Source organism: Cygnus atratus, chromosome 3 (assembly GCF_013377495.2).
Source record: "Cygnus atratus isolate AKBS03 ecotype Queensland, Australia chromosome 3, CAtr_DNAZoo_HiC_assembly, whole genome shotgun sequence".
Classification (NCBI taxonomy): Eukaryota; Metazoa; Chordata; class Aves; order Anseriformes; family Anatidae; genus Cygnus; species Cygnus atratus.
Genome location: NC_066364.1, coordinates 119,183,984 through 119,210,668, shown reverse-complemented (window position 1 = coordinate 119,210,668; position 26,685 = coordinate 119,183,984). Strand labels below are relative to the sequence as shown.

Below are 26,685 nucleotides of genomic sequence, written 5' to 3'. Positions count from 1 at the left end.
TGTTTTTAACGTCTAACTGATTAAATAAGCTATTTGAGTGTCATCCTGGCTGTTACTGCCCATGTGTAATTTGAACATGGAGAGCTCTTTTCTCTCCCAGGAGCAGAACACGGTGCTGAAGTTCTCGGAGCAGATGGGCACACCGCAGCATATGGCCACTAGCAGCTCTTTGACTGCTCATCTCAGGAGCCTTTCAAAAGGAGACTCGCCTGTGGCCTCACCTTTCCAAAACTACTCATCTATCCACAGCCAGAGCAGATCAGTGTCATCGCCCAGCATGCAGTCCCGCTCGCCGTCCATCTCCAACATGGCTGCTTTGAGGTGGGTGCTGAACATAACGTGTAGACAGATGATGCCAAAGGAATATCAGCAATAGAACAGGCAGCACATCTGGTATTGTTGTCTTTCTTTCTCTGCCCTTACAAGTCTGTCTGCCTAAGGTGTACGTGCCTTCTCTGTTACATCATCTGAAAGCCCTCTTGGAATGCTCTTGTGACGTTTATGTGCTATTACCTCTGTAGCACAGGAGGGTAATTGGTGTGCAGGAGACAAAGAGACTTTTCTGTCATCACACAGCAAGTCTGTGGTGGAGTTGGAAACTGTCTCCAGGTCTTTTGAGTCCCAGAAGTGTTTTCTGTTTCTAAAGAAAGCCATATTTAGAGGGAACAGGTTGAGACGCGTTTTTACAGACTGGACCACACACGGTAAGATGTTGGTTTTCTTACTTTTGAAATTTCATCTATTGGATTTTGACGGAGATGACAGGGAGTGAATGGAGAATTGTTTTCATATGACAATGTATTGCTAAAGGAAGCTAATACTGCGCTATCTGCTGTTTCAGGAGGATTTTGTTTTTAAAGTCTCAGTGCATGAGCTCCCTGGCTTAACAGGGATTCTCTATCTGGTTTTGTAAATTCACTTTTCAGTAGTGTTTTATGTCTTTGCTTGCAGTCGCTCTCATTCCCCTGCCCTTGGAGTACATTCGTTCTCAGGAGTTCAGAGGTTCAACTTTTCCAGCAATACTCAGTCACCGAAGAGGCACAGTATTACCCATTCTCCAAACAGCACTTCCAGTGATTCCTTTCTTGTAACAGAAACTGAACCAATCATTCCTGAGCTATGTATAGATCATCTGTGGACAGAAACCATCACAAACATGAGGTTAAGTGCTTTTGCTGGAATGTGAGATTTCCAGTGGGGGCTGGGGAAAGGAAGTAAAATGACAGCTTATTTTTCATATGTGCTTTTTGCAAATAGCACTGCCTTAAAATAGGTGCATGGACCTGTACTTCCTAATTTTTCGGAAAAGTGATGCTCACTAAGTGCCTAGATCTCTTGAAAAGGGAGTTGGGCACTTGGAGTGGTTTTATTTGTTGTGTTACTTGTAGTTCTCTGAACTGGGTAGTGCTTTCATGAGATCTCTCAGGCAAAGCAGGTTCGAATCTGACCATTGATTTGGGTGTCTGGTTTTGTTTGTTTTTGTTTTATAAAACTCTTTTTAGGGGGAATATCTCTTGCCCTGTTACCATCAAAAGGGACAAAATACGACATAAAACCTAAGATTGAGTGGAGAACAAAGACAAATAGCATGTGCTCTGCATGCCAAAAAGTAGGGAACATGAAGACTGGAGTGCTAGAAAATTAATTCCTAGTGGAAGGACTGAAACTGAGACTAGCACATTCTTAGCAACCTGATGCACTGCTAATTGAAGTCCAATGAGTCCCTACAGTTTGTGGACATTGTGTTTTCTTTAATTAAAATTTTTATAGTAAACCTAACACTATGCTGATCATTGTGTCTCATTTACAGAGAGAAGAATTCCCAAGCATCAAAAGTGTTTATTACCACTGATCTTTGTGGGCAGAAGTTCTTGTGCTTTTTAGTGGAATCCCAGCTCCAGCTGCGGTGAGCATTCCTATCTTGGGGACAGATGAAAAAAGGGGAACACTAAAAATTACTAGCCAGATATGGGTTTTAACGTACTTACTCCTTCAGCTAGTGGAATCTGTTATGACAATACAAAGTATATCACTCTCTCTCATATGACTTGTTTTTAACCGGATTGGCATAGATTGTTTGGGCTATTTAAAGGAAACTGAAATTGCAGGAGTGTTTGCTGTACTTTGAGTGGTATTCTTTTTTATCCTCAACTTTACCCAGTAGAATTACACTGGGGATTTCAGTTAGAGTAGGAGAGTAAAAGTAAGATGATAGCAGGGCAAAACAAGCAAAGGAAGGAGGAAGTAACCGAGTATACCACAGTGTAGCTAACTATACCATGTAACACAACTTTAATTTTTTGTCTTCTTTCTGTAACAGCAGATAGGACAGTCCTTTTACGTTTCCTGTTGTTTTCTCAAATCTCTAGGTGTGTAAAGTTTCAAGAGAGCAACGATAAGTCACAGCTGATCTTTGGCTCTGTTACCAATATTCAAGCAAAGGATGCAGCTCCAGTGGAGGTATGTATCTTAGTATAAACTGTTAGCTGTGCAGTATCCTGCTTTGTCACTTGTGTCATCCAGTTGTCATATTTTACTTAAATACAAGAAGCTGAATGTGGTGTTTGATTCTTGCAGGGCATTGATACACTGCTGGTTCTGGAAGGCAGTGGCAATCTAGTGCTTTATTCTGGAGTGGTTCGGGTAAGTAACAGTTTTTTCTGTTCCCAAACAAATGTTTGAATCTTTGGTTACAAACTAGGCTGCGCAGAGGGATCTTGGGTGCATCATACCTTACATGATACCATTTTAAGCTGCTGCAGACTGCCTCTGATTTGAGACTTGATTGAGAAGATGCCTGTGCTCATGTACTAAGTGTAGTTTCTGTGCACTGCTGGGAAGATGGTTCTGAAGAATGACTGGCTCCTTGTGGTACAACTATATAATCTCTTGAGCTTTTTTTTACAATAGTAAAATGCTAAAGTAACGCAATTCTTTCAAACAAAGAGAATGTCAAGAATATGGAAAACAAGAATTTTTCCTAAACTAAAACTTCTGAAACTCATATGTAGGATGCTGGATAGTTTTAGATGTCAAATCATTTTGCTTTACAGAGGGTTGTTATTAGGACGGATGCAATTCATTCAAAATAATTAAAACATTTTTTTTAATTGTATAGAGATGCACTATGCTCTTTCAGTGTATGCAGAGGATTTGGACACAGGGGTCTGCACATAAAGATGTGTGTCTGTGTGTGTGTGTGTGTGTAGTAAGTATACTGAGGAAAAAAAAAACACTCTGAAAGTATAGCTTTCCTAATTAAACTGTTTAAAACGTTTGGTGGAAATAGACCTGTAAGCAGTAGTGTACAATACTGACCATATATGGTAGTTTTTTCAGTGTATCATGATCTGAAGAAAGGCTTAAAACTAAAAAGCTGTCACCAGTTTTCAGAGGCTTTAGTTCAAATACACATCCAGTTTTCTTAAAACTTTTCCTTTAAGATGTTAAAATCTGAAAACATCCACATACCTAAGAAAGCTCGTGGAAGCACAGGCGTGAAATCCAACTGTTTATTTTCCTATATATTGTTCATAAAAGGTGGGGAAGGTTTTTATTCCTGGACTGCCTGCTCCATCCCTGACAATGTCCAACCAAATGCCTCGGCCAAGCACTCCATTGGATAGTGTCAGCACTCCATCCAAGCCTTTGAATAAACATCTGGGGCCCCTAGAAGAGGTAAGAAGAAACAGAATCCTGCCTTGAAAAGGTTTTAGTTGTAACAGCTTTGGCATAATTTAGCAAGTAACTGGATACTTTTTTTTTTCTAGAATGTATTCTGTGAATATAAATTGCATATGTATTCCATTACTTCTACCCAGACAGATTTATTGAAATTGTAGTGGGAATGGTATTTTATGCTGATATCTTCTATTTGGGAAGTGGTCTTTATTCAAAAATGAGTAGTTCTACATAAAAGCTTCCTCGTGAACATTTTAGCATGTAAAAACAAACTTTACAATCACTGAGACGTATCTGTTTCTAAATTACAAGGCATCTGAAGGCAGACACATCAGTTCTCTTTTAGAGGGGCTTCCAGTCCCTTCTCATTGCTTAATAGTGCAGAATTGATGCTTGGGCATGGCTAGAGGGAACACAAGTATTTTGCCAGAAAATGTTTTACTTTGAACCTTGTGTAGCTGTCATGAAAGACTCATTATGTCTCTACTTCTCTTATTTCTCTGTGGTTCATCAAGACCACTCTCTTTCTTTCCACCCTAGTTTTCATGCACAGCTTCCTTCTCCACAGACTCCATCCATAGTTTCTTCATTTACCACATTTCCCATTCCTCTGCCCAGTTTAATTTGGATGCGTTGATACTTTAAGATAAATGAACGTACAGTGATGGCTGAGGGCAGAGCTGGGTATGTGACACAAATCTTGTAATCCATGTTCAACATGTGGGACTAGCTGACAGAGTAAACTGAAAAGGCAATATAAGTACTTGTTTATTTAATGCTTGGCAATTAGAAGTTGGGCATTTTTCCTTCAAATGATTGATTGATTTTAACTTTGAGGTATCTTTTGGAGCTAAATTGTTTATTTTTCTTCTGTAAAGCCACTGAATACACAGTGATCTATTTTGTGCTGCTCTGTTTGTTTATTTGTTTATGATTTTTGTAAAATTTCTGATGCAAAGAATGGAAAGACGCTCACAGTTGTTTTCAGAATACATATTAATACTTCAAAAATGGTCATTTTAGCTGTCCTTTGCTTGGTTCCTCTTGTTTTAACAATTCTATGCAATCATTTTTACCACTTTTCAGAGTGTGCTTTTGTCACCAGTTCCAGAGCTAAGGGATTCTTCCAAACTTCATGACTCGACTTATGTTGAGGACTGCACATTTCAGCAGCTTGGAACTTTCATTCATTCTCTAAGAGACCCTGTCCACAACAGAGTAACTTTAGTAGGTATTCTGTAATTTGAGTCAACACTTAGCAAAGCAAAATGAGGGGTAAGCTTACTTCTACTGTATAGTAAGACATTGCTAGCAGCTCCTGACCAACAGCAAGGTTCTATATTTCTCTATAGAATACCCTAGAAGGCACAGAAGTTTATCAGTTCCTTCAAGTGAGTCAGGTCAAGATTCATTTCAAGTGTCTCATGTAGCTATCATATGAGGTCACAAATCTTAAGTGTAGCAAATACCCAAGAGTTAGGAATATGCTTAATACATAAATGAATTCTGAGCTGATGAAAAAGGACCCTAGCTTTATTTAAAGATACATTTTGTAATTCAACTCTTACGTTTTTTTTTTCAGGAACTTAGCAATAATACAATGGTTCGGATTACAATTCCTGAAATTGCCACTTCGGAACTAGGTACAAGTCAGAATCTGTCACATGAAATATGTTGCATAATTTTTGAGGGTTCATTTTTGAAGTGGTTTATGCATAGCTTAGACTACAGTGATTCAGTACCATGTATTCCAATCACTGTTAGCTGACCTTGTAGAGCTGCTGCCATTTATTTAGGTATGTTCTGCTACTTTTAGTGCTTCACCTGCCGCACTTTTAGAACTTCCTGTGTTCTTTAGGTTGCTTTATTCTTTACTGTTTATGTTCTTGCTTGAGGCTGAGATGTCAGTTCAGACACAAGTTGGTTTCATTAATAAGCAAAAAGACATTTCCCCCCCCGACTTTGTGTGGTGAATTAGAGAGGCTGTGTTTAACCTGAACTGAAGGAACAGAAGGTTGTGTGGTGTGGCTTTTATTGAAACAGTTTCCGGAAAGTTAAAAGTAGGTCCAAGAACTGTTGAGATTTTAGCACTGATTGGATGAATAGTATCAGGAAGTAAGATGGAAAACTGGCCTAACTTTGCTTTTTTCTGTCCCAACAGTGAAAAGATGTCTGCAAGGGGTCAAAGCTATCCTGCCCAAGGAAATAGCTGTACAGATGCTTGTCAAGTGGTACAATGCTTATAATGCTCCAGGAGGACCAAATTATCATTCAGAATGGAATTTATTTGTAACTTGTCTCATGAATATGATGGGTTATAACACAGAGAGACTGGCCTGGACACGTAATGTAAGCAAGCATATATGTTTGTTTTCCTAGCTTAGGTTACTACTACTGATAATTCTTCAAGGTTTGAAATGGTTAGAGAGATACTGAAGTAAAAATAGATTGCATCTTGTTTTAAACAATGAATCAGTTCTGTATTTCTAAATTTCAGGTATACGTTTTAGTCTGTGTTTATCATGATATATGTATATACTTGTAAGATTCTTACCACTAGCTGGTCAGGTGAAAATAAATTATGAAGATTTTACTCCATTTCATAACTAACACTGAGGCACTAAACATTTGTTTCAAGTAATCCATGTTAAGTCTATTTTGTTTAGAAGCACGGATCTCAATGCTGATTCCTGTTTGCTAAAGAAGATTCTCCCTGCATTTTCCCAGCAGTTTGCAGCATTTAAAGTTCTATTTTTCTAGCTGTTTCACTGAATTTAGTTGGATTTTTCTGTGAGTTTCCTGCTAGCAAGTATATTTGCAGCACTCACAGGAGGTGGGGGGAAAAAAAAGCAGGGATATGTGTATTGCTGAAATTAAAGCAATTACAATATACGCACATTACTAGCATTGGTTCATCCCTACCTTTTCCTCTGTCCTAGTAAATACCAGGTGTTAGGCAGTCAAACTGTGAAGTTCATGCACCATACACTAGACTAACTAGCTGTGTAAAAAAATCTAATTGCAGTATGTGTTTTATGTGAAAACGAAGTATCAATACAATTGGTGATTTACCTATGCAACCTTGGACATTTTAATATTGAGCTACTTTTGGTCTTCTCATTTCTTACAGCTTGACTTTGAAGGATCACTTTCACCGGTTATTGCTCCAAAGAAGGCTAGGCCATCAGAAACAGGGTCAGATGAAGTAAGAAATGGTTCTCTTTTACAAATAAAAGCTGCAGGGGCGAGGGGGTTGAGGTTTTATTATTTTTTTTTTTAAGGCAAACCAGAGGAACTCCTGAGTAATGCATTTCATCTGAGCTCACCCAAGATTACAAGCCTTTGGGGGAAGAAAAGTTGTTTTGCCCTGTGCTGTGGCTGTATCATGTGACCTTGCTTGTCGGTGTCCCAGTTTCAGAGAAGTTGGACTCAGGAATGAATTTAATATGAATTACAAAGCAACCCCAGGCAGTCTCCTGACAATGTCAGATGTCTCCTAGATTCTTTATCCCTTTAAAATAAAGTTGGCTTACTCTCCTGTCCACTCAGCACCTTTAGCAAGTTAGGGGCATCAAATTACATACTCACTGAATGCACTGATTCTCACTGAATTCAGTAGAGTGTTCAAGATTGATTCACTGAGTTTTGCCTAGGCAGGAATAGGAAGTTTTCTTACGCAGGCAGTGGATGAGACTTACTAGCATTCCACTATAAGAGGATTATAAGCTACGGTGATTCAGTCATGCCATTAGCTTTTTGTGGGTTGACAGCTCAGTGAGCCCATGGGGCTACAGGCTACGATCTGCCTGAAACAAAAGGTAAGATCTAATGCCTGATGTGCTATGACAGGGGAGGTGCAAAGAAGACTGGGAGCACTGGGTGAATGGCATAAATACTCAGTGAGATGTGTCATGAACAGAATTATTGGTGCAAAGAAGGCACTTTAAATCAGCTTTCTGTTGTTGTGTTCTCTTACATATAAGGCTTTGTTTCTTTTATGTATTAGAGGCGGGAAAAAAAACAAGGATGTAACTTAGCACTTGAATCTCGGTGCTGCGTAGCTTGCAGGGTTTGTGTGGCACATTTACCATAGAACAATTACATTTGTTTTGGTTTAGGGGAAAACTTTCTTCTGCAATGGTGCTTTGGAGTTGCTGGAAGTTTTTGTTCACTGTGGAACCTCTGCCTCTTTCTTCTGTTTGATCTAGGACTGGGAATACCTCTTGAGCTCTGATTACCATAGGAATTTTGAGTCTCATCCTGTAGCCAAAGCCTTGAGATTGGACCCTCTGGAAGTTTCAGCTCCAAAGGATGACTTTTTACAGAGCCTTAGCCTGGATTCCTCAACCCTCCTTTTTACCCATATTCCTGCTATTTTCTTTGTTCTTCACCTGATCTATGAGGAGCTCAAACTGAATAGTCTAATGGGAGAAGGAATTCGTTCACTTGTTGTTCTTCTGGTTCAGCTGGCCAGGTATGCCAAACTGACAAATCACAGATATTGTATATTGTTCATTGTCTCTTGATGATGGCTGTGTATGTTTTATTCATTTTTTTTAAAGAGGAATTGAATGGACTTTTCATATTTCTGAAGAAAATGAATAAGTCATGGTTAAAGATATTTCCAGTAGCAAATCTCTTGTATAGTTCTTGCTACTTGCCATCATCAGCATGATTCGCAAATCTTAGTTCTTGGCAGATGGGTTTTATCCGTGTGGTACAAGAAAGGGAGAGTGAGGAAGTATGCTCAACAGATTTTGTAAGTCAGTTTTTTTGTTTGTTTGTTTTTTGTTGTTCCCTCCAATGTGGTTCAAATCTCTTTCATTTCAGGGACTTAAAAATTGAAGCTTATATAGATTATTACTACAGAGACTATCCAGCCCTTGTAAAAAGCTCCAGACAGACTTGCATAATTGATCAAGGTGAGTTTGAAATTAGAACAATATAGCCATGAGCTGGTGCATTCAGTTTGGTGCCTCCGTGAGATGCTTCACAGAACAAGGACCTGGGAGGGAATGATGTTTTTATTCTAGCAAACTCCTAGCTCAGGCTTGCTGAGAAATGCTAGCAGAGAGCTGTAGAAAAGCCTGGTAGTGAGATGTGCCTCTACTGTGAAAAGTGTCTATAGGCTGGCAGACTCTCAGTTTGTAGTTCATAAAAACTTAATCAGAGCTAAAAGCACAGTCAGAAAAGCTAAAATAAGGACATATATTGTTTTTGCATATGTTTAGTGTACTACCAGCTGAAATTTGCTAGTAATGTAAGACAAACTGCTGTTTTTCCTGACCTAAATATAATCTCATAATATTGGTCAGGCTTTGCTGCTCATATTTGTGGACAGGGGAGGCAAAGAGGTTACAGCTAAGTTGTTCTCTCACTTAAGTAATTTAATGTTGTTGAATTACAAGACTGTTCCCTTGAGGTTTTTGAAAGTTACATTCCTTTTCATTGTGGGCTGAGATTTTTTTTTCTTGAAAGACAGAAAGGTGTCTCATGCTTTCTTTACTGTCTAGCTATAAACTTCCATCAAACAGGAGGCAGATAAGATATATAGTGTTTTGGTGAAATGTTGTGTTTCTCTAGTTGTACAAAAGAAGTACTGTAGGGCTTGCTTTGGGAATAGTGGAGAATTCTGTGCATTTGCCACGAACTCAGTGTCATTACTATTCATATGATTAAGTCCAAACAGGTTTCATGCACCATCCCTCATTTTTTTCTGCTGAGCCTCCAAGTATCTTTCAGTGGCTGAGTTCCTGTCTGAAGGGAGAAGGAGTGCAGCCTTATCCTTACTTACCAGGAATCTGTGAAAGGAGCAAACTGGTAGTAGTGGTATGTACTTTGGCAAAGAGGATGTGTTTTCTTCTGTCAGCATAGCAGCACCGTGGCCATGGTTTGCCCCAGCTGCTTAATTTTATGTGAGTGAAGCGCCCTTAATGGGAAGTCAAATAATGAAGGGTTTAATCATACCACGTGAAGCAATGGGAGCCTACTGGAGCAGTATTGAGCCTGTGATAAATAACTCTGCTTAGGGGCATGACTGTAGCTGTATTGTTTGGACACTCGAGCATCTCTGAGGGTTGCTGCACTGTACTACGTAGACCTCATCTGTCTGCACGAGATTCTGTTAGTATCCCTGCAATATCACGGTGTCAGCCTCTCTCTAGGGGGATTAACAAGCTTTTAGTGGAGAGAATTCCCTGCAAGTCCCATCTTCTCTTTTATCACTTTAATATTATTGAAGGGTGTGGATGGGTTTTAGCAGGTGGGAGGAGGTGTTTGAGACTGGGAAGAAGAGTTCATGAGTGCGTGGCCTATGCTTTACTGCTTATGTTTTTTTGTGGTTTGCAGTAGTGGCATGTGCAAAGTAATAATGTAACTCAGTTAACTGTATTTTGTGAGTGAGAATTTCCCAGCTTTTCTCTTGGGCATGTATCAACATAAATATTTAGCTGCGTGAGTAGTTATTAGTGCATGTTATCTTCTAGACAGCCTTGATGGCTTATTCACTAAGTGTTTATGGAGACAACCTGTCAGTGCAGGATTTGGAGCAAAGATGTTGAGCCTGAGGTGGCTGAAGAGAAAAACAGAGTGGTGAGGCTGTGATCCAAGTGTCCAGGATTAGTTGCAGTCTCAAATTTGAGCTTCCAGAATTCAGCCTGTCCTCTGCTTCAAAGTGTGCAGTGTGGAAGCAGCAACACTAAGACTGTTTAAGGTGCTGATGCTTTCACTTAAAATTTGCCCCTGCCCTCGAACTCAGGGGAACAATAGAGCCTTTTCCTCAGACTAGCGCCCATGTCTGTCCAACTCTGTCTTTCTTTCTACTTCTGCCTGACTTGCCTATGCAGAGGTCAGAGCTGGCATGTCAGTAATGCAGCTTGTCAGAAGATCTTTGAGGAAATCATAACAGATTTTTACTTGGATGTGATTTTGCCTTTGGCAAGCCAGCTTGTCTGGCTCTTTCAAAAAGTAAACAGGGTGACAGATCACTTTGATTTTGGTCATTAAATAGATGAAGTGCACCCTGCTTTGAAAGGGGAGCAACTTTTCACTCAGAGCCTCCACACAGTACCCAATACTTGAGAGGCAGGGGAAACTGAAAGTGAAGAATGGTGTTCGTAGAAAATGTGTGTATTTTCCAAGAGAAAATCAATGAAGTGTGAAAAAGATGGGAAAGGCAATTAGGAACATGTTTTCCTGTTTTGAAGATCTTTTTCTTTCTACCTTAGAAACAACTATTAGGGAGAATTCAGTTAATTGTTTCAAGGTTTATGTTTCCAAACTTAAATCTAGAAATCTAAAGCATAAAAGTTTCTTTCACTTGTTTCAACCTTTACTTCATGATGTTTTCATAATAAACCCATCTCACTGTTTAAGATTAAAGTTAACTTCTGCTTGTTTTGATAGGCAGTATAGCAATAACTGCAAACTAAGTGGCTCTATATTATAGTGTCTTTTTCCTATCCAGAGCGTGGCTTTGTACATACTTGGTGATGAGAGTGCTGTATCTAATGAAGCCTCCCATTATTTGTACAAGATTACATCAGGTAAAGATGCTTTGATGCCATCATAATATCTCCTAGTGTCTTGTGTTTATTACGTGCTGTCCTTTTGCTTGGAGAACATGGGAGTAATATGGCTTTGTCTTTCGTAGGACAACGAAAACAGCAAATAGAACAGGATGACAGTCGGTATGGTTTTTTAATATTATTTTAAACTCTGAATTTTTGACTTTCTGCTGAATTTTTGACTAGTTTTTATTGGCTTATCCTTTATTTTCCATTATTTTACAGATGTAGTTTCAGACACAGCACATCTGTTTCTAGCCTGGCTGAAAAGTTAGTTATTTGGATGACAAATGTTGGTAAGAGCAGCTTTTATCATTGTGTGACATGGTAACAATTGCAAATAAATCTCATGATTGCATAGGTACAAAAAACATTTTATTTAGTTTCGGTAAAAACAATTTCTTTTTATTCTCACTAATTTTAAGGTTTCACTTTAAGAGATCTGGAGTCTCTGCCGTTTGGTGTAGCTCTTCCCATTAGAGATGCCATATATTATTGCCGGGAGCAGCCTGCCTCAGACTGGCCAGAAGCAGTTTGTCTCTTGATTGGGCGCCAGGATCTGTCCAAACAGGCGTGTGAAGGGAACCTGCAAAAGGGCAAATCTGTGAGTATGGGCATAAATGGATTTCATGGTACTGGATATTGGGCAGAGCACTCTGTTCGAAAACTTCTCCACCGTCTGCTGATGCTTGGGGATGTAGGTTATGGCATGTGGAAGGTACAGAAATCAAAATTGAGGGCAGTGCAGGGTTTACACGCATACAAGGGTTTCAGTATAAAAAACAGCATCCGGCACAGGAAGAGTACATGCATAGCTGTGGTAACTGTCAATAAAACAGATTTTGAACTTAATTTAAGCATAGTGCTCAAAAGCTTTGCCTACGGAGCAATTTAGAATCATAGAATCATAGAATATCCTGAGCTGGAAGGGACCCACAAGGATCATCAAGTCCAATTCCTCATTTGATTGCTTCTGTAAGTCCTCCTCCTTTCCAAAATGGCTGCACCTTTTAAAAGGTGTTAGAGAGGTTTTGGTCCTACATCCAGAGACCCTGCCATCAGAACAACAGCGGTGCAGGGAGAAGGAAATGTGTATTTGTCAGTCTGGCTCCTTCTTGAGTTGGCATAGGTGGGGTCTCCCTTTTTGCTGGGAGAACTGGATTGCTTTCTGAAATACACTTCTCATATTTCTTTTTTTTTTTTTTTTTCTCAAAAAGGGCTTAGTTATTTGTATCCTGAAGTAAATTGAAAAAAGTGTGTCTTCGGTTGTTTTTCTTTTAAACATTTTCTTCTGATGGTGGGAATCAGTAGCATCTTTTGGAGTTGTAACTCAAGTGTTTGCTGTTGAGGACACTGTGGAATCCGAAACTCTGCTTGAAAAAAGGCTAGTGCCATGCATAAAAGCACTTAATAGTAGTAAAGAGATTATCCGTAGTCTTCAGAAGTCAGGTAAAGGGACTTGTATTCTTAAGTACATCTTGGTCAAGATAATTTTTGCTGTCTTAGCTTAGGAAGTGATATTAAAATTACTTGATTTTTTTTTAACAGGGAATTTTGGACTAACTGCATATCAGAAAAGTTAAAAGCTTTTATTCATGTAGAAGAAAAGTAAACAAGCTATATGTTCGAATCTGATGTGGCACTGTTCGTTAAAAATTCATTTTATTTTCTGCTAGTGAACTTTTGCCCAACTATAACAGTGCTGAGTCTTAAAATGATGATAAATCTGATTTTATCACTTACTTTATAACAATGCCTCGAATATATGTTACCTTAAAAGGATAAAGTGATCTTCAAACACCAAATTGTTTGTCATTTCTCAGGAGGGCAGGGTGGAGTTTCCTGTTTCAAAACGGACGCTGGCTATATGGGTGGTGCAGTTATGTATTGAGATTTAGTGCATATTTATCAGAAGAAATTGGTTTTCATTCATCAGCTGTTAGTCTACTTGCAGTCCTGGTGTCATGTGTTACAGTGAGCCTTAGGAAGACCCCATGGTTGATTTAGTTTATGTGATTCTCTGTCTTCAGCTTGCTGAAATTCTGAGGTATAGAACGGGAAAAATAACCAATTCAGAGAAATATTTTGCATTTTGCTTTTAGATTTATGGTATCAATATTTGTGTCGATACTTGCCTTGTTACTTTAAGCAAATCTTTTATCCGTGGAAGATAGAAATGATAGAAAAGAGAGGCTGACCAACGTTAGGGTTGACATTCAAATTGTACATGTCAGGAAACTGTACATTCTGCAGGAAAGCTTAGTTCTGCAGAACATGGTGAAGATAAAAAGAATTGTGCTTTATGCAGAGTGACAGACTTGTTTGGAGCAAGTGTAGCTCAAGCAGACTGTGGGCATACACTGTTGCATCCTGACTTAACGCTATCCCTGCCATTCTTGGTGGTGGTCCTGTGCACTGCTTGTGTGATATGAATAAACTGGTGGGGACAGAGGCATGAATGAGGATTTTAAAAATCTTGCAACAAAAGAGGGGTTTTCCACAGTGCTTTGAAGCAATGAAATGCTTCAGTATTTTGTAGTCATATAGCCCTGGTTTGCAAATTCAGAAAACATTCTGGTACTGCAGTGAAAACTAGGTTGACTGACAGCAGCAAACATTTGGAATTCACTGCCATGCAGACTGTTTATTTTAATAAGTAGCTTGCTTTTCCCAGAGTTATTGGGATGGGAGGATAGGGAAATCCAAATTAAATCCAAATTAAAGCCCTAATTCATGAAAACATCAGTGAAAACATCAATGATTAGAACAATAAAGCATGTGCCTGAACAGAATAGTCGGAACAGCAACCCTGATTGGGTTAATGGTCAGTAGGTACTGGAACTTCAAAAAGGAGGTTGTTACCAGGGACTACATTTGTGCCTTTTGGAGTTTAGCTTCTGTTTTAATATACATTGAAATGCTCATCCATGTTTCTGTTTTTCACTACTGAACTTAAAGAAAAAAAAATCATGTTTTCTCAGTAGTCATAGATAACTGTGTAGGCAGGGAGGGGAAAGCCCTTTACAACTACTGCTCTGAAACAAGAAATATTTTTGAAAGGAAGAGAACACTATTTCGTAAGTCACCTCTTCAAGCTTCCACTTTCTGGTTTTTTGCTCACCAGCCTTTGCTAAATCTTTGACATATATGAGATGTCATCGCTTCCTGACATGATAGTTATTTATCCCATTTAAGTGTGCAAAAATAGCCAATTACAATGTTTAGAAGTCCTTGGGGCCTTCTAAATAAGTGTAAAGAGTATATGAACGGTGTCATTCATGACTGCACAAATACCAGTCCATTCTATTTATAACACCCATCTCAGTGCAGCTAATTGTGCTGAGTGCATTCACGTTGTTATTCTAGTATTTGCTGGCTTTCTGCTGGCTAGCAATATACATGTGCACTATTGAAAATGACTTTTTTTCTCTTTCCCTTGCAGTCTGTGGGCCCAGTGCTGTCCTCTGATATTCCCTCTGGAGCCGAATCAGAAGAGGATGAGGATGGCATGAATGATATGAATGAGGAGGTCATGTCCCTAATATGGAGTGAGGATTTGAGAGTGCAGGAAGTACGCAGACTCCTTCAGAGTGCCCGTCCTGTACGTGTCAACGTAGTGCAGATGCCAGAATCTAGTGACCATGAATACATAGAAGAAAAAGAAAACCGGTAAAGAATTCTCTCTGTTTCTAGCAGGTTTTCACTCAGGTGAAAAATTGTGAATATTTTTGGTGGCTTAAAGTTAAGTATGTCTAATGATATGGTGCAGTGTATTTTAGTCTGAACTGAGCATTGAAGTAGGCAGGCATGAGTGAGGGACACACAGACGAGGGTTGTATTTTATAATCCAAGACTTTGAAGTTCATCGTGCACCAAAACTGTGCTGTATTGATTTGGATGGCTCTTGAGATTGGAGCAGCATATAGGAAAGACTGTTAGTTTGAACCCCAGACAGCATGTTGAGATCAGCTGGGGTTTGAAAGCGGACTGCGGTGTTTTCTCCACCTAAAAAGTAGTAAATATAAGCACAGGACCAATTCTGTAGAGAACACGCATCTGTAGAAAACAAAGCATTGTCCAGCCCCTATGTAAAACTGGAAAGCCCTTTGTTTGGAGCTAATCTTAGGTCTAAGCAAGACTTTAGTTGGGGGACCTAATTAATTCTACAGAAAGCAAGTTTACTGCTTCATCCCTCTCTTGAAATTTCCTTTTGGAGCTGTTCTTTGCCCAGTCACCTCACAATCAACCCCATTCTGGTTCTTTATTCACTTGTTATGGGGGTCTTAGAAGATTCTTCTTTAAAAAACAAAACAAGGCAACAACAACAAAAGACAAACTTCAGAACATCATTAACATGCAAAACACTCTACAGAAGTAGAAAACTAAAGGAATGCATCAAATTATTGTCTGACTTAACAAGCTGAGTAATCTAACAAGTCTAGAAAGTGTTTCCAGAGTAAATCATAGAAAATTGTGGTCAGCATTCCTGGAAGTACATTATTAATTCTGTACACAGGTTATTACTAGATGTGATCACTAGTCATAGCAAGATCGCATATGGCAATTAACTTTGTTTTGCTTTCTCCTTTCACCTTGTTTCTGATGACGGCTGCTAAATTGTAGCATGGATTTGTTTAGCTAGCACCTAGCTTTAACTGAAAAACAGGGGCAAATTTACACATCATGGCAGCTAAAGTATATCTTTGAGATTAACCTTGTAGGGATCAAAGATTTTGCTTCAGTAGTATAACCTGAAAAAATGAAGAAAATATGCTGTCTTGTAGCCAGAAAAAAAAACAGTCTGTCCAATGCCTGTTGTCTGTAGGTTCATGTTATATCATGTATTTGGAGTATTTTTATGTACTAAGCAATTGGCTCAGTTTTGCTTTGATCTCCCCAACAGGCTGCTACAGCTGTGCCAGCGAACGATGGCACTGCCTGTCGGACGAGGAATGTTCACTTTGTTCTCCTATCACCCCGTTCCAACGGAGCAGTTGCCCATCCCTAAGCTGAATCTAACTGGTACGTTGCTCAGCATTTTCTTCTGAAGAAATTCAGTATTTAACAGAATGTGAGGGAATGTCTTTCAGTTGCTACCCTGTTGTTTTTTGAACCTCTTGTAATTTTATAGCACCTTCTGTGCTTTTCCACAAAAAGTTTCGTAGCAGAAACGAGCTTTGTGAAGAAGTAGCCCTTTTTGTTTTGAATCTGCCACTTCTTTAGTATCTTCCTCTGGAATGGTCAAGACCAATGTAATTTTCTAATACAGACCTTAAATCAGGTACATTCTGACAAGTGAAGAGAAGTGAAATAAATTGCCCAAGGATGTGCAGCTGTTTAGTGCTGGGGTCATACAGGATGCAGATACTGCAAAGTCCTCATTGCTGGTTTATCTAGTACGCTGTGCTTCATCATCTGACATGCCTGAAGATATTCAAGACTGTCTTCAGATCAGAAGCATTACTTCTCAAGCTTTCAGTGTTTGTTCACTTGGCACCCTACTGAAGTCGAGAGCTGTTTCTGAAGGGGTTTGGATTCACCTAATTGCTTTTAACAATTCTGTTATGTGCAGGCCGTGCTCCTCCTAGGAACACTACTGTAGATCTGAACAGTGGGAACATCGACGTGCCTCCTAACATGGCTTGCTGGGCCAGCTTTCACAATGGGGTGGCTGCTGGGCTGAAGATAGCACCTGCTTCACAGATAGACTCTGCTTGGATTGTCTATAACAAGCCCAAAATTGCTGAACTAGCAAATGAATACGCAGGCTTCCTCATGGCTCTGGGTCTCAACGGGCATCTCACAAAACTTGCCACACTCAATATACATGACTATTTAACAAAGGTGAGTTATTCTTTTATAAGCAACAGAGAAATACCTGAACCTATTGATTTCTTTAAGCAAACAAACAAACAAAGGAGTCAGCAAATTTCTTTGAAACACTGGGTTGGAAGTTTCCTGGTGTAGGTGAGTATTCGAATTGCTTTGTTAATGTTAGCAGTACGGGACTTTATTTCTGTTTAAAGGTTTTTCAGTAGTTTTGTCACTAAGTATTTCCACATTGTGATGACGTACAGCTCATTGGGTAGGTGAATGGTCTGAATTACCTCTGCTCAATCTGTATCAAAAAGTTCTTGTTAATCTTTGTGCATGTGCTGGAGTTAGGGATCTGAGATTTTACATGTATTAAAAGGCTGAAAATCATACGTGCTCTTGAAATCTCACGTTAAATTGTTAGAAGTTGTGTATATCTATTTCCTTCAAAGCTTAAACAAGAATAAATGTTACATATGGTTGCTGTTTGGGAGGAATTGATAATGAACTATGAGGGAGATAAGGTCCTCTTAAAGCAAAACCCTCAGGTTTTGTTTTTAAAACAACCCAAATGTTGTGGGGATTTTTTTGGAAACTAAATATCTGCATTATAGCCATGCCTAGCAGTTCATTGTGTAAGAATTTCTGTTTGGATTGAAATAAGATCTTAGAGCTGGGAAATACCCTTACACCCATAACAGCTAGAGTTCATTATTCCTGAAGAGTTGGTTCAGAAAGTTCAGCAGCTGTGTCTCTTGAAGAATGTAAGACTTGTATTAGATACTGAGGCAAGTGTATTTCCTTTTCTGAACATGCCTGCTTTCTTTGGTTGCTGATAATTGTTTTCTTTCTAGGGCCACGAGATGACAAGTATCGGACTGTTGCTTGGCGTTTCTGCTGCCAAGCTGGGCACAATGGACATGGCTATTACACGGCTTCTGAGTATTCACATACCTGCCCTGCTACCACCGACTTCAACGGAGCTGGATGTCCCCCACAATGTGCAGGTGGCTGCTGTGATAGGAATAGGCCTTGTCTATCAGGGCACTGCTCACAGGCACACAGCTGAAGTTCTGCTGGCTGAAATAGGTGGGTGCTAATGCTGAAAAAAACAAGATGAGGGTTGGGAGAGTCGCAACACATGCATGATTTCCACGATGCATTGTGGACCTGAAAGTATTAACATATTTTTTCTTTTAATTATACCTTTGCCACAGCAGTAGGCACCTCCCATTTCCCAAACTCCATCTTTTTCTTTCAAAGGAAAAGAAGCTACTGTGAATTGTGCGTTGGTACAGCAGAGAACACTCACTGAATTCAGTAGAAGAAATCTAACAGTACTAGTTCTGGATCTATATGCTTATTCCATATGGAAGTTTTGTCTGAATAGAACTGGTTTGGAGCTTCTGGGGCTGCCAGTTATTTGGTAGAAGGACTGCTGTAACCATGTATTCCTTCTAACCCAGATGCCATAGATTTCTGCAAAAGTCCTGACCCTCTATAGCACTTGAGCAGACCTGTCACGCACTGCTCATCCAACAAATCTGACGCTTCCCATGTTTCTCATGTCTGCCATGAAGTAACTGTCACTGTAGAAACCAGATTAAGTCATTGGGTGGGAAAAAACACTTACCTCTTGCAAGGACAGTCTTTTTGACTCACTAGGTTGGTGAAAGTACAGTTGTCATTTCATAAATTCTCCTGTTCCTAGTTTTGTTGTTTAAGGCTTTCCAAACAGCATTTGTTGAGAACTGATTCAGTAAAGTTCTGACCTGAATTGTGTCCTCATTCTGTGCATAGTTCTTTTGATTTTATTTCTAACAGTTAAGTTCTTGTTCATGTTTATGTGTAACTGTAGTTAAGAGACTGTGTGGTTTACTAAATAGAGAATTGGATAAATTTTAAGGGTGAAATTATATGTTATGTTTCTGGTAATCTGATATGTGCGGTCTTTTCGAGCAACAGCTTTTGAACTGTGTTGACGACATTTGGATAGGTTCAGAGATCTTCAAAGTATATGTAATTGTAACATGGCATTTTCACTGTCTTTGAACTCCAACCATATCCTTTAGCAATACATACTGCTTCTGGAGGGGTTTGCCATTTGGTGATGGATGGGTTAAGTGACAATTGTTTGTAATTCCATGGAGAACTTCCCTGATTTTCTTGAAGGACTAGATTTTTATTTTTTTTTCTAATTTTGTTAGAAGTGTAGTGCTTAATAAGACAATGTTTACTTAGCTGGAATTTTAAAAGATGAATTTCATTGTTTTGTTTTTCTCCAGGACGTCCACCTGGACCCGAAATGGAGTACTGCACAGACAGAGAGTCCTATTCACTTGCATCTGGACTAGCCTTAGGCATGGTTTGCCTGGGGGTAAGTGCCTCCTTTTCATTTCAACTGCAATTAGTAGAAGAATCATTATATATTGGGGCAGGGGTAATGAGAATTGTTTCATCCTTGACCTGCAACTGCCTTTGGCTGAATGGATTTTTTACCTCATATAGGAAGGCACTTGCGTATTATTTCTTCTCCTCTTCATTCCTTAGCATGGCAGTAATTTGATAGGCATGTCCGACCTCAACGTGCCCGAGCAGCTTTACCAGTACATGGTTGGGGGTCACAGACGGTTCCAAGCAGGAATGCACAGAGAGAAGCACAAGTCTCCCAGTTATCAAATTAAGGTATGTGTTGATGATTTGCGCTCATTTAAGCAGAAAACATTGGTAGCTTAGAAGTCTACAAAGGTCTATGTCTCAGTGAACCAAGTGACTTGGAATGCTTATTCACATCACCTGCAGGCTGTTTGTTGCCTTAGGAATCAAGTAGTCTGAAAGTATACATTGTGTTTTCACAGGAAGGAGACACCATAAATGTGGATGTTACTTGTCCTGGTGCCACACTAGCACTTGCAATGATCTACCTAAAGACTAATAACAGGTATTAACTTTGGAATTACTCAAACATTTTGCAGTAACTTGTGACAGGAGTTTAAACGGCCATGATGTTGGCTTTGCTTTGTGCGGCTCACTCAGTTTTGTGCGTTGCTGAAATATGATCCGGAAACCCTGTTCCTTTACTGTGCTCTGCAGATCCATTGCTGATTGGCTTCAAGCACCAGATACCATGTATTTGCTGGACTTTGTAAAACCAGAGTTCCTTTTATTGAGGGTGAGATTTTCTTTTCTTGCATTTCTCAGTCTATTTACTGATACTAAAAATGCTTCTTATTTTAATGTCTTTAATTTTTTAATCCAACCCACATGCCTGTCATGCAGAACCCTTTATATAAATAGTGACTCTGTTACTTGTCAGCCAAAGTTATACCTTCAAACAATCTCTACTTGTAGTAAGACAGCTCACTTGTCATACTGCACTAGTGAGACGGAATTTAATGAGAAATATTTGAAGGATACGTTTTATGCACAGTGTTAAATGAAACAATTAATCTTTTTGTAGCTTTTCCGAAAGTAATTTCACAGATGGAAAAAACAAGTTAGGCTTCAGCATCTGCTATAAGTACATAATGTGCTTTCATTTCAGCTTGCCAGCTAAAGAAACAGAACTTGCAAGGATTTATTTTGTGGTTCTTTTGTCTACAAGCAGAATTTTTATCTCCTAAAATAAAAGCTGTTTTATTGTTTCTGATACAAAGGCTGAGAAACAGTGAAGGAGCTGCTAATAGGTAGCTGGATTGTCTGCATTTCTGGATGCATTTAGTACATTAAAAATAATATTCATGTATTTGTATTATGTTTTGGCTTTATCACTTTTTTTAGACCTTGGCTCGGTGCCTGATTTTGTGGGATGACATCTTGCCCAATTCCAAGTGGGTTAACAGCAACGTGCCTCAAGTAGGTATTTACACTTAATGTGTTTACTTCCCGATTTTTCATCTTGCTGAATTGTTCTACGTGTGTACATTGCTTTAGTTACATGAGCTGCACAATAAAATGAATGTTAATTTGCAGTATTTCCTTCATATAGGAAGCCTAATTTGGTTTAAGAGAGACTGTGGGCTGGGCTAACAGTCCACACACTGTTCTCTTATCAAACTAAGGCTAGGTAAAGTTTCATAGGCCACTGAACAAAGGTAAAAAGGTTGAATGTAATAAACGCAAATTGGAATATGGGAATTTCTGATTATATGTAAGGAAAAAAAGCCTTCACAGTGGGGGTGGTCAGACATAAGAAGAAAAGCCTGGGATCTCCATCTTCGAGGTTATTCAAAGCTAAATTCATAAGGCCCCAACCAAACCTGATCTAGCTTTGAAAGGCCTTACTTTGAGCAGTGGCTTGGACCAAAGACTACCAGAGTTCCCATCCTGTGAGGTGTTTCAGGTGTTATTTGGCCAAAGAGTATGATCAAGACACATTTTAAATTTGATACATGACAGAGATGATAGTTACATTGGATTCCTGAACCACTATGGGAGACTCACGTCTCATCATGGTAGAGGGGATGCGGCTCTTCAAGAAAATGGGACCAGAGAGAGAAAGGGGTTAAACTTTCCTCCATATTGACTGGACAAGAAGCCAGATGCAAAATTTTTCAATAGGAAGCTCAGCTATATTCCAAGATACGTTGCATGGAGTTTTTAAGAGCAAATTAGATAATATCTATCAGAAATACAGGATGCAGATGGACTCCATGGCCTCTCAACGTCTCATCCTGTGATGAGCAACATCACAGTTCTGACACAATCTTGCTATTGTTTTAGAAATATCTAAGGAACCAGATAAACAAGCATTAAAAGGTGTCCGTTCTGGATCAGCAGTACAATGGAGCAATAGCATGTGGAAGAAAAGCTGGAAGATTTGCTGGTTCAGAAAAGCTAGCTTTTATATTCCTTTGAAACAAACCTGTTTTGTATCACTTATGAACCCTCAATGCCTAGAGGGTTTAGAGAGGTTCCTCTGAATTGTTTTTTCTCTTTTATGCTTTTTTATAGATCATAAGAGAGAACAGCATATCTCTTCATGCAACAGAGCTACCTTCATCTGAAGACCTGAGTTTAGAAACACTGGCGTAAGTAACATGTAAAAGATCAGCTGCAGATAGAGGAGGATTGTACAAAGCCAAATTCTACTTCTGAAAAAATGCAGCTGAACTTTTTATAGAGATACCAGTATCAAAGAAATCTCTCCCTTGATATTTGGGGAATTTTATTCTCTGTTTTCTGTAATGCAGGGGTCTTTGGTTTTTTTCTCCTTTTCTCTCTCTCCTTTTCTCTCTCTCCTTTTCTCTCTCTCCTTTTCTCTCTCTCCTTTTCTCTCTCTCCTTTTCTCTCTCTCCTTTTCTCTCTCTCCTTTTCTCTCTCTTATTATAAAATAAGTTTGTGATGTGTACTCAGATTAAGAAAAAAGAGAAACATTTAGTCATTTCCTGTTTATGTTGCTCATTAGGCAAGCTCATGTCTACATCATTGCTGGTGCATGTTTGTCACTGGGATTTCGATTTGCTGGTTCAGAAAATCTGGCAGCATTTAACTGCTTGGTAAGAGTGTTTTTTTTCTTCCCCTTCAACCCATAGAGCTGTAGCTTATCCTTTGTATCTCTATTTAGTAAGCATTTCTTTTCTTTCCAGTACAAATATGCAACAGATTTCCTGAAATGTTTGTCAGCACCAACAGCTTCTATAGTAAGTTCTTTCAAATTTTCTCTCAATTAAAAGAAGGCTTTGTTGCATAACGTACTTTGATTACATTCGGCTGAAGCCTTAATGCAAACAAAAACATCCCTTTTGCTTCTCTGTATTACAAGCTATTTATAGAATATGGCAGGGCTGTGAATCATTATTGTTAAGGACTTTGCTGGTTCTCTGCTCTCCTTCTTTCTGTGGAGTGTGGTTTTCGAACTCTGGGGTAGAAAGCAGCATATTAGACGGACCAGAAGCATGCGTTTGACCACAGAAATGTAATAATGCCTTCCTTATTCTACATGAAGACAGGTCACTATAATCTCGAAACATGCCTGAGTGTCTTGCTGCTGTCTCTTGCAATGGTGATGGCTGGCTCTGGAAACCTGAAAGTCCTTCAGCTTTGCCGTTTCATGCACAAGAAGACGGGTGGGGAGATGAACTATGGATTCCACTTGGCTCACCACATGGCTTTGGGGCTTCTCTTTCTGGGAGGAGGAAGGTAACTTGCCATTTCCAAAGGCAGTTCTTTATTCTGCAAGAACTTCTGAAAGAATATACATTTCTTGCAGAAGCTGGAGCAATGTGCAATTTACTATTTTATTGTTTTGTTTTAAATAATATACCTATTCATAAAGAATTTCCTATTTCAAATTAAACTCTTGTCTTCTAGATACTGCATTACTTAAATGCCATAGGAATGCTTTTGGCTTGTGTTTATTTCCTACTGCTACATGTTTGTTTTGCCTGCTATGGGAACACATTTGTGAATTCCTTGCGTGTCTGCACTTTGCTACTGTCCTTCCCTCTTGCAGGAGACGAAAATATTTTGAACACCTGTGGTATTGGCCAGTGTTTGTTAGGACTAAAACTAATAGATAATGTTTTTCAACAGATATTCGCTGAGCACTTCAAATTCTTCAATTGCTGCTCTCCTTTGTGCTCTGTACCCTCACTTTCCTGTTCACAGCACAGACAATCGGTAAGGGTTTGCTATGGTTTGTATTTCCTTAACTTTCAAGCAAAATCATCTCCTTACAATAGACGTTATACAGGGAGAAATCCTCTAGAATTTTTATTTAGTCTGTAAAAAAATTTTTGGAGGTTTAAAAAAAATTGAAAAAAGAAAGAAAGAAGTGAAGATGTAAGACAACACTAGTGATTGTTGATCAGTGAGGAAATGCAGGCAGGTTTCCTGAGGCCTCTACCCAGTGTTACTATGACTTGGCTGTTCTAGTTTGCTCAGCAGAAAAAAAAAACAACACACAAAATCTGTTCATTTATGACTCTTAATCAGTTATAGTTAAGATTCATGAAATCCCATCCTGTTAGCTGAAGCATACCATGTTAAAGAAATTTTTAAAATCTACTCAATTACTCCAAATTTCACTTCAGTTCATTCAACAGCAGTATGTGGTTATTGAGCTGTGTGTGGTTTGGTATTTGGGGATTATTCCATGCCTGTACTGTACAGCGTTGAGATGCCTATTCCCACACACAGGTATCATCTTCAGGCTTTGCGTCACTTGTACGTGCTGGCGGCAGAACCAAGGCTCTTAACACCTGTTGATGTGGACTCAAACACTCCTTGTTATGCACTGATAGAGGTTACATACAAGGTAGGGAGTGAAGGCGTTTGAGAAGGTGTGGGAGACAACTGAAAACTGATACACCAAAGCTGTGCTATTTTCATTGTTGTGGCCAGCAGTCTTGGGTTTGTTTTCAAGTTGTGGTGGAGATGAGCCTGATTCTTTAGGCAAATAATTGAAGGGCTGTGTTCAGCCCACTCACGCATTACATGTGCTTTGATGACACCTTGGGAGCAGAATACAGGACAAGTAAAAGGCACCACAAAGTCTTCAAACAGTCAAGTGTGTAATAACTGACCCAGGGACATAGTTCTCATCTTTATAAAGAGGATGGACTTTCAAAGGCACAGAGGTGGTTGGAGCCATCTGTGGTTTTAAAAGCCCACTTCTAATTCTGCTGACACTGGCAGCTTGGTGTCTCTCCTTGGTGCTTGCACGATAAGTCTCCTGGGGAGGAATCCTTTCTGCACGGTTTATTTTGTACAGATTAATGTGAGATGTGTGGTGCTTGTGAAAGACATAAAGAAAGGGTTGCTGGGATTTCAGGGGAGAGGAATTGCAGCGCAGATCCCCTGTGGGGTGGACAAAGATGCTGAAGTTCTGCTTCTTGCTGTAGAAGGATACCCCTATTCATAGTATAGTTTATTTCTCAGACCTTTGGATTTCAACTGAGGTGTGACTGATTTGCATGGTGTTATGTATTGATTCACCCATGGGAAATATATCTTTAATTTAGGCTTAGGTTTTGTGACATTAAAGGCAATGCTAAGACATGTATTTACTCAGAGCTCAGCAACAGAAACTGACTGACCTCTGCAACAGAGTTGTTGTGAGACCTGCGTTTTCTTTCTTTTCACGTGAAAATGATCTTTACTAATACGTGAATGCTGGTGGCATTTTGAAGGGCACGCAGTGGTATGCAGAAGCCACCGAGGAGCTGATGGCACCCACGCTTCTTCCAGAGCTTCACTTACTGAAGCAGGTAAAGAAAGTCTCTGTTTAATGAGGAATTTAATCACCTGTTTTTTGTGCTGCACGCTCTGCAGGAACACTTTGTGGCTTTTCTTTGATTCCCTGTCCAACCATAGCCAGACTCTGGGCAAAGCTGTCCTATAGTAGTGGCTCAGAAGACAATTCTGTTGCTATGGAGTGCATGTGCTATCTTGTGCCTCATGCTTCTCTTCAGTCTTGACCATCACGTTTTCAAGATCTGATGTAGCAGGGAGTTCCCTGTGCTGGGAAGTTTCACTGTAGGAGAGACAAAGCTAGGTCCTCTTACTTTTGTGTTTTCAGGGTGGGTAGCACTATAAAAGGGCATTTCCACTTGTAAGGGCAGACAAAGAACTGTAGGCTTATGTAGAAAACCCTTACTTTTATGATTCTGGTTATAGCTAGTAATAAAAATGCTTACATTGACAGATCAGAGTGAAGGGACCACGGTACTGGGAATTGCTAATAGATTTAAGCAAGGGAACGAATCATCTAAAGTAAGTATTATTTATAATGCTTAACTGAATAATGGATTTGTAGTAATTTAAAAAAAAATACGAAACTCCCATACTTGTAACACCTACGGTTTGGAAAGAAGTCTGGTTTTGATCGGTTCACTGTTGTTCATTTGACAGTACAAGTGAAGAAAGAAACTGCGTAGTTGGTTTCACCTGTTGATGTGAATAATTCATGCAAAAACAGGGCAGGGGAAAACCTGATAGTAAAAACCGCAGATATTGGTAGCAGGATTGAGCAGTACCAGAAACCATCTTAATCTCATGGTTTTAGTTTAGTTTTGAGTTGATGTGATGTCATGTTTCCCAGACTGTTGATACAGTAATTAGCTAACAGTTACCGCTTTGTGAAATACTATTTTTCTGATGTTACGTGAAGTATACAAAGCACTGCTTACTGCATGTTAACTCTCCATTGGGCAACTGTGAAAAACAGAATTTTTACCGGAATACAGTATCTGTGAGTAAAATCATTCTCATGTTTGTGTTTTTAGCAGCCTTCAGTGTAACTTGTCACTGTGAGTAGTACAGAAGAAGCCAGCTGCATCTTTCATCAGCAGCATGGTTGTTCTAGTTACATTAAATGCCACCATTCAGATCAAATTAGGCACTACAATGCAGCGGCTGTTGGTCTGTGCCTTTAAAGATAACAAACAGAACTGAGCAGAGTGCAGAGTCGTCCAGATCAGCAGGCACATACTGACTCATCTACTGCACCAGAGCTGGCAGAAGTCAGCTTTGTCCGTCTGGGTTGAGTACTTTAGACTCACCACACTTCAGCACTTGTGTGTCCAAAACGAGCCTGCCTCTACTGCCATAGCAGAAAGCAGCGTGGGTGACTGAGGAACTTGCTGATTTTTGGACTGTCTACTCTCTGGGTCTCCAGATGCTT

General features: G+C 39.4%; 1 protein-coding gene across 4 annotated transcripts in view; it reads left to right on the top strand.

The window, feature by feature from the left end:
• The window catches only part of ANAPC1 (anaphase promoting complex subunit 1), a 36,119-nt gene that overhangs the window by 4,266 nt on the left and 5,168 nt on the right, over window positions 1-26,685 (top strand). For 2 of the 4 annotated variants that reach the window (XM_035565395.2, XM_035565396.2), the window contains exons 8-41: window positions 101-321; window positions 952-1,161; window positions 1,811-1,906; window positions 2,370-2,460; window positions 2,578-2,643; window positions 3,541-3,678; window positions 4,768-4,908; window positions 5,264-5,324; window positions 5,843-6,030; window positions 6,812-6,886; window positions 7,890-8,155; window positions 8,512-8,603; window positions 9,362-9,510; window positions 11,147-11,225; window positions 11,333-11,369; window positions 11,472-11,542; window positions 11,672-11,850; window positions 14,689-14,915; window positions 16,150-16,268; window positions 16,819-17,090; window positions 17,915-18,149; window positions 19,346-19,437; window positions 19,611-19,745; window positions 19,919-20,001; window positions 20,154-20,232; window positions 20,841-20,915; window positions 22,014-22,090; window positions 22,468-22,558; window positions 22,649-22,702; window positions 23,008-23,201; window positions 23,595-23,681; window positions 24,201-24,318; window positions 25,193-25,270; window positions 25,708-25,775. In XM_035565395.2, the coding sequence (XP_035421288.1) occupies window positions 101-321; window positions 952-1,161; window positions 1,811-1,906; window positions 2,370-2,460; window positions 2,578-2,643; window positions 3,541-3,678; window positions 4,768-4,908; window positions 5,264-5,324; window positions 5,843-6,030; window positions 6,812-6,886; window positions 7,890-8,155; window positions 8,512-8,603; window positions 9,362-9,510; window positions 11,147-11,225; window positions 11,333-11,369; window positions 11,472-11,542; window positions 11,672-11,850; window positions 14,689-14,915; window positions 16,150-16,268; window positions 16,819-17,090; window positions 17,915-18,149; window positions 19,346-19,437; window positions 19,611-19,745; window positions 19,919-20,001; window positions 20,154-20,232; window positions 20,841-20,915; window positions 22,014-22,090; window positions 22,468-22,558; window positions 22,649-22,702; window positions 23,008-23,201; window positions 23,595-23,681; window positions 24,201-24,318; window positions 25,193-25,270; window positions 25,708-25,775 (4,244 nt within the window). The remainder of the gene's footprint in view (window positions 1-100; window positions 322-951; window positions 1,162-1,810; window positions 1,907-2,369; window positions 2,461-2,577; window positions 2,644-3,540; window positions 3,679-4,767; window positions 4,909-5,263; window positions 5,325-5,842; window positions 6,031-6,811; window positions 6,887-7,889; window positions 8,156-8,511; window positions 8,604-9,361; window positions 9,511-11,146; window positions 11,226-11,332; window positions 11,370-11,471; window positions 11,543-11,671; window positions 11,851-14,688; window positions 14,916-16,149; window positions 16,269-16,818; window positions 17,091-17,914; window positions 18,150-19,345; window positions 19,438-19,610; window positions 19,746-19,918; window positions 20,002-20,153; window positions 20,233-20,840; window positions 20,916-22,013; window positions 22,091-22,467; window positions 22,559-22,648; window positions 22,703-23,007; window positions 23,202-23,594; window positions 23,682-24,200; window positions 24,319-25,192; window positions 25,271-25,707; window positions 25,776-26,685) is intronic. The other 2 variants (XM_035565397.2, XM_035565398.2) reach the window with 1 other exon arrangement.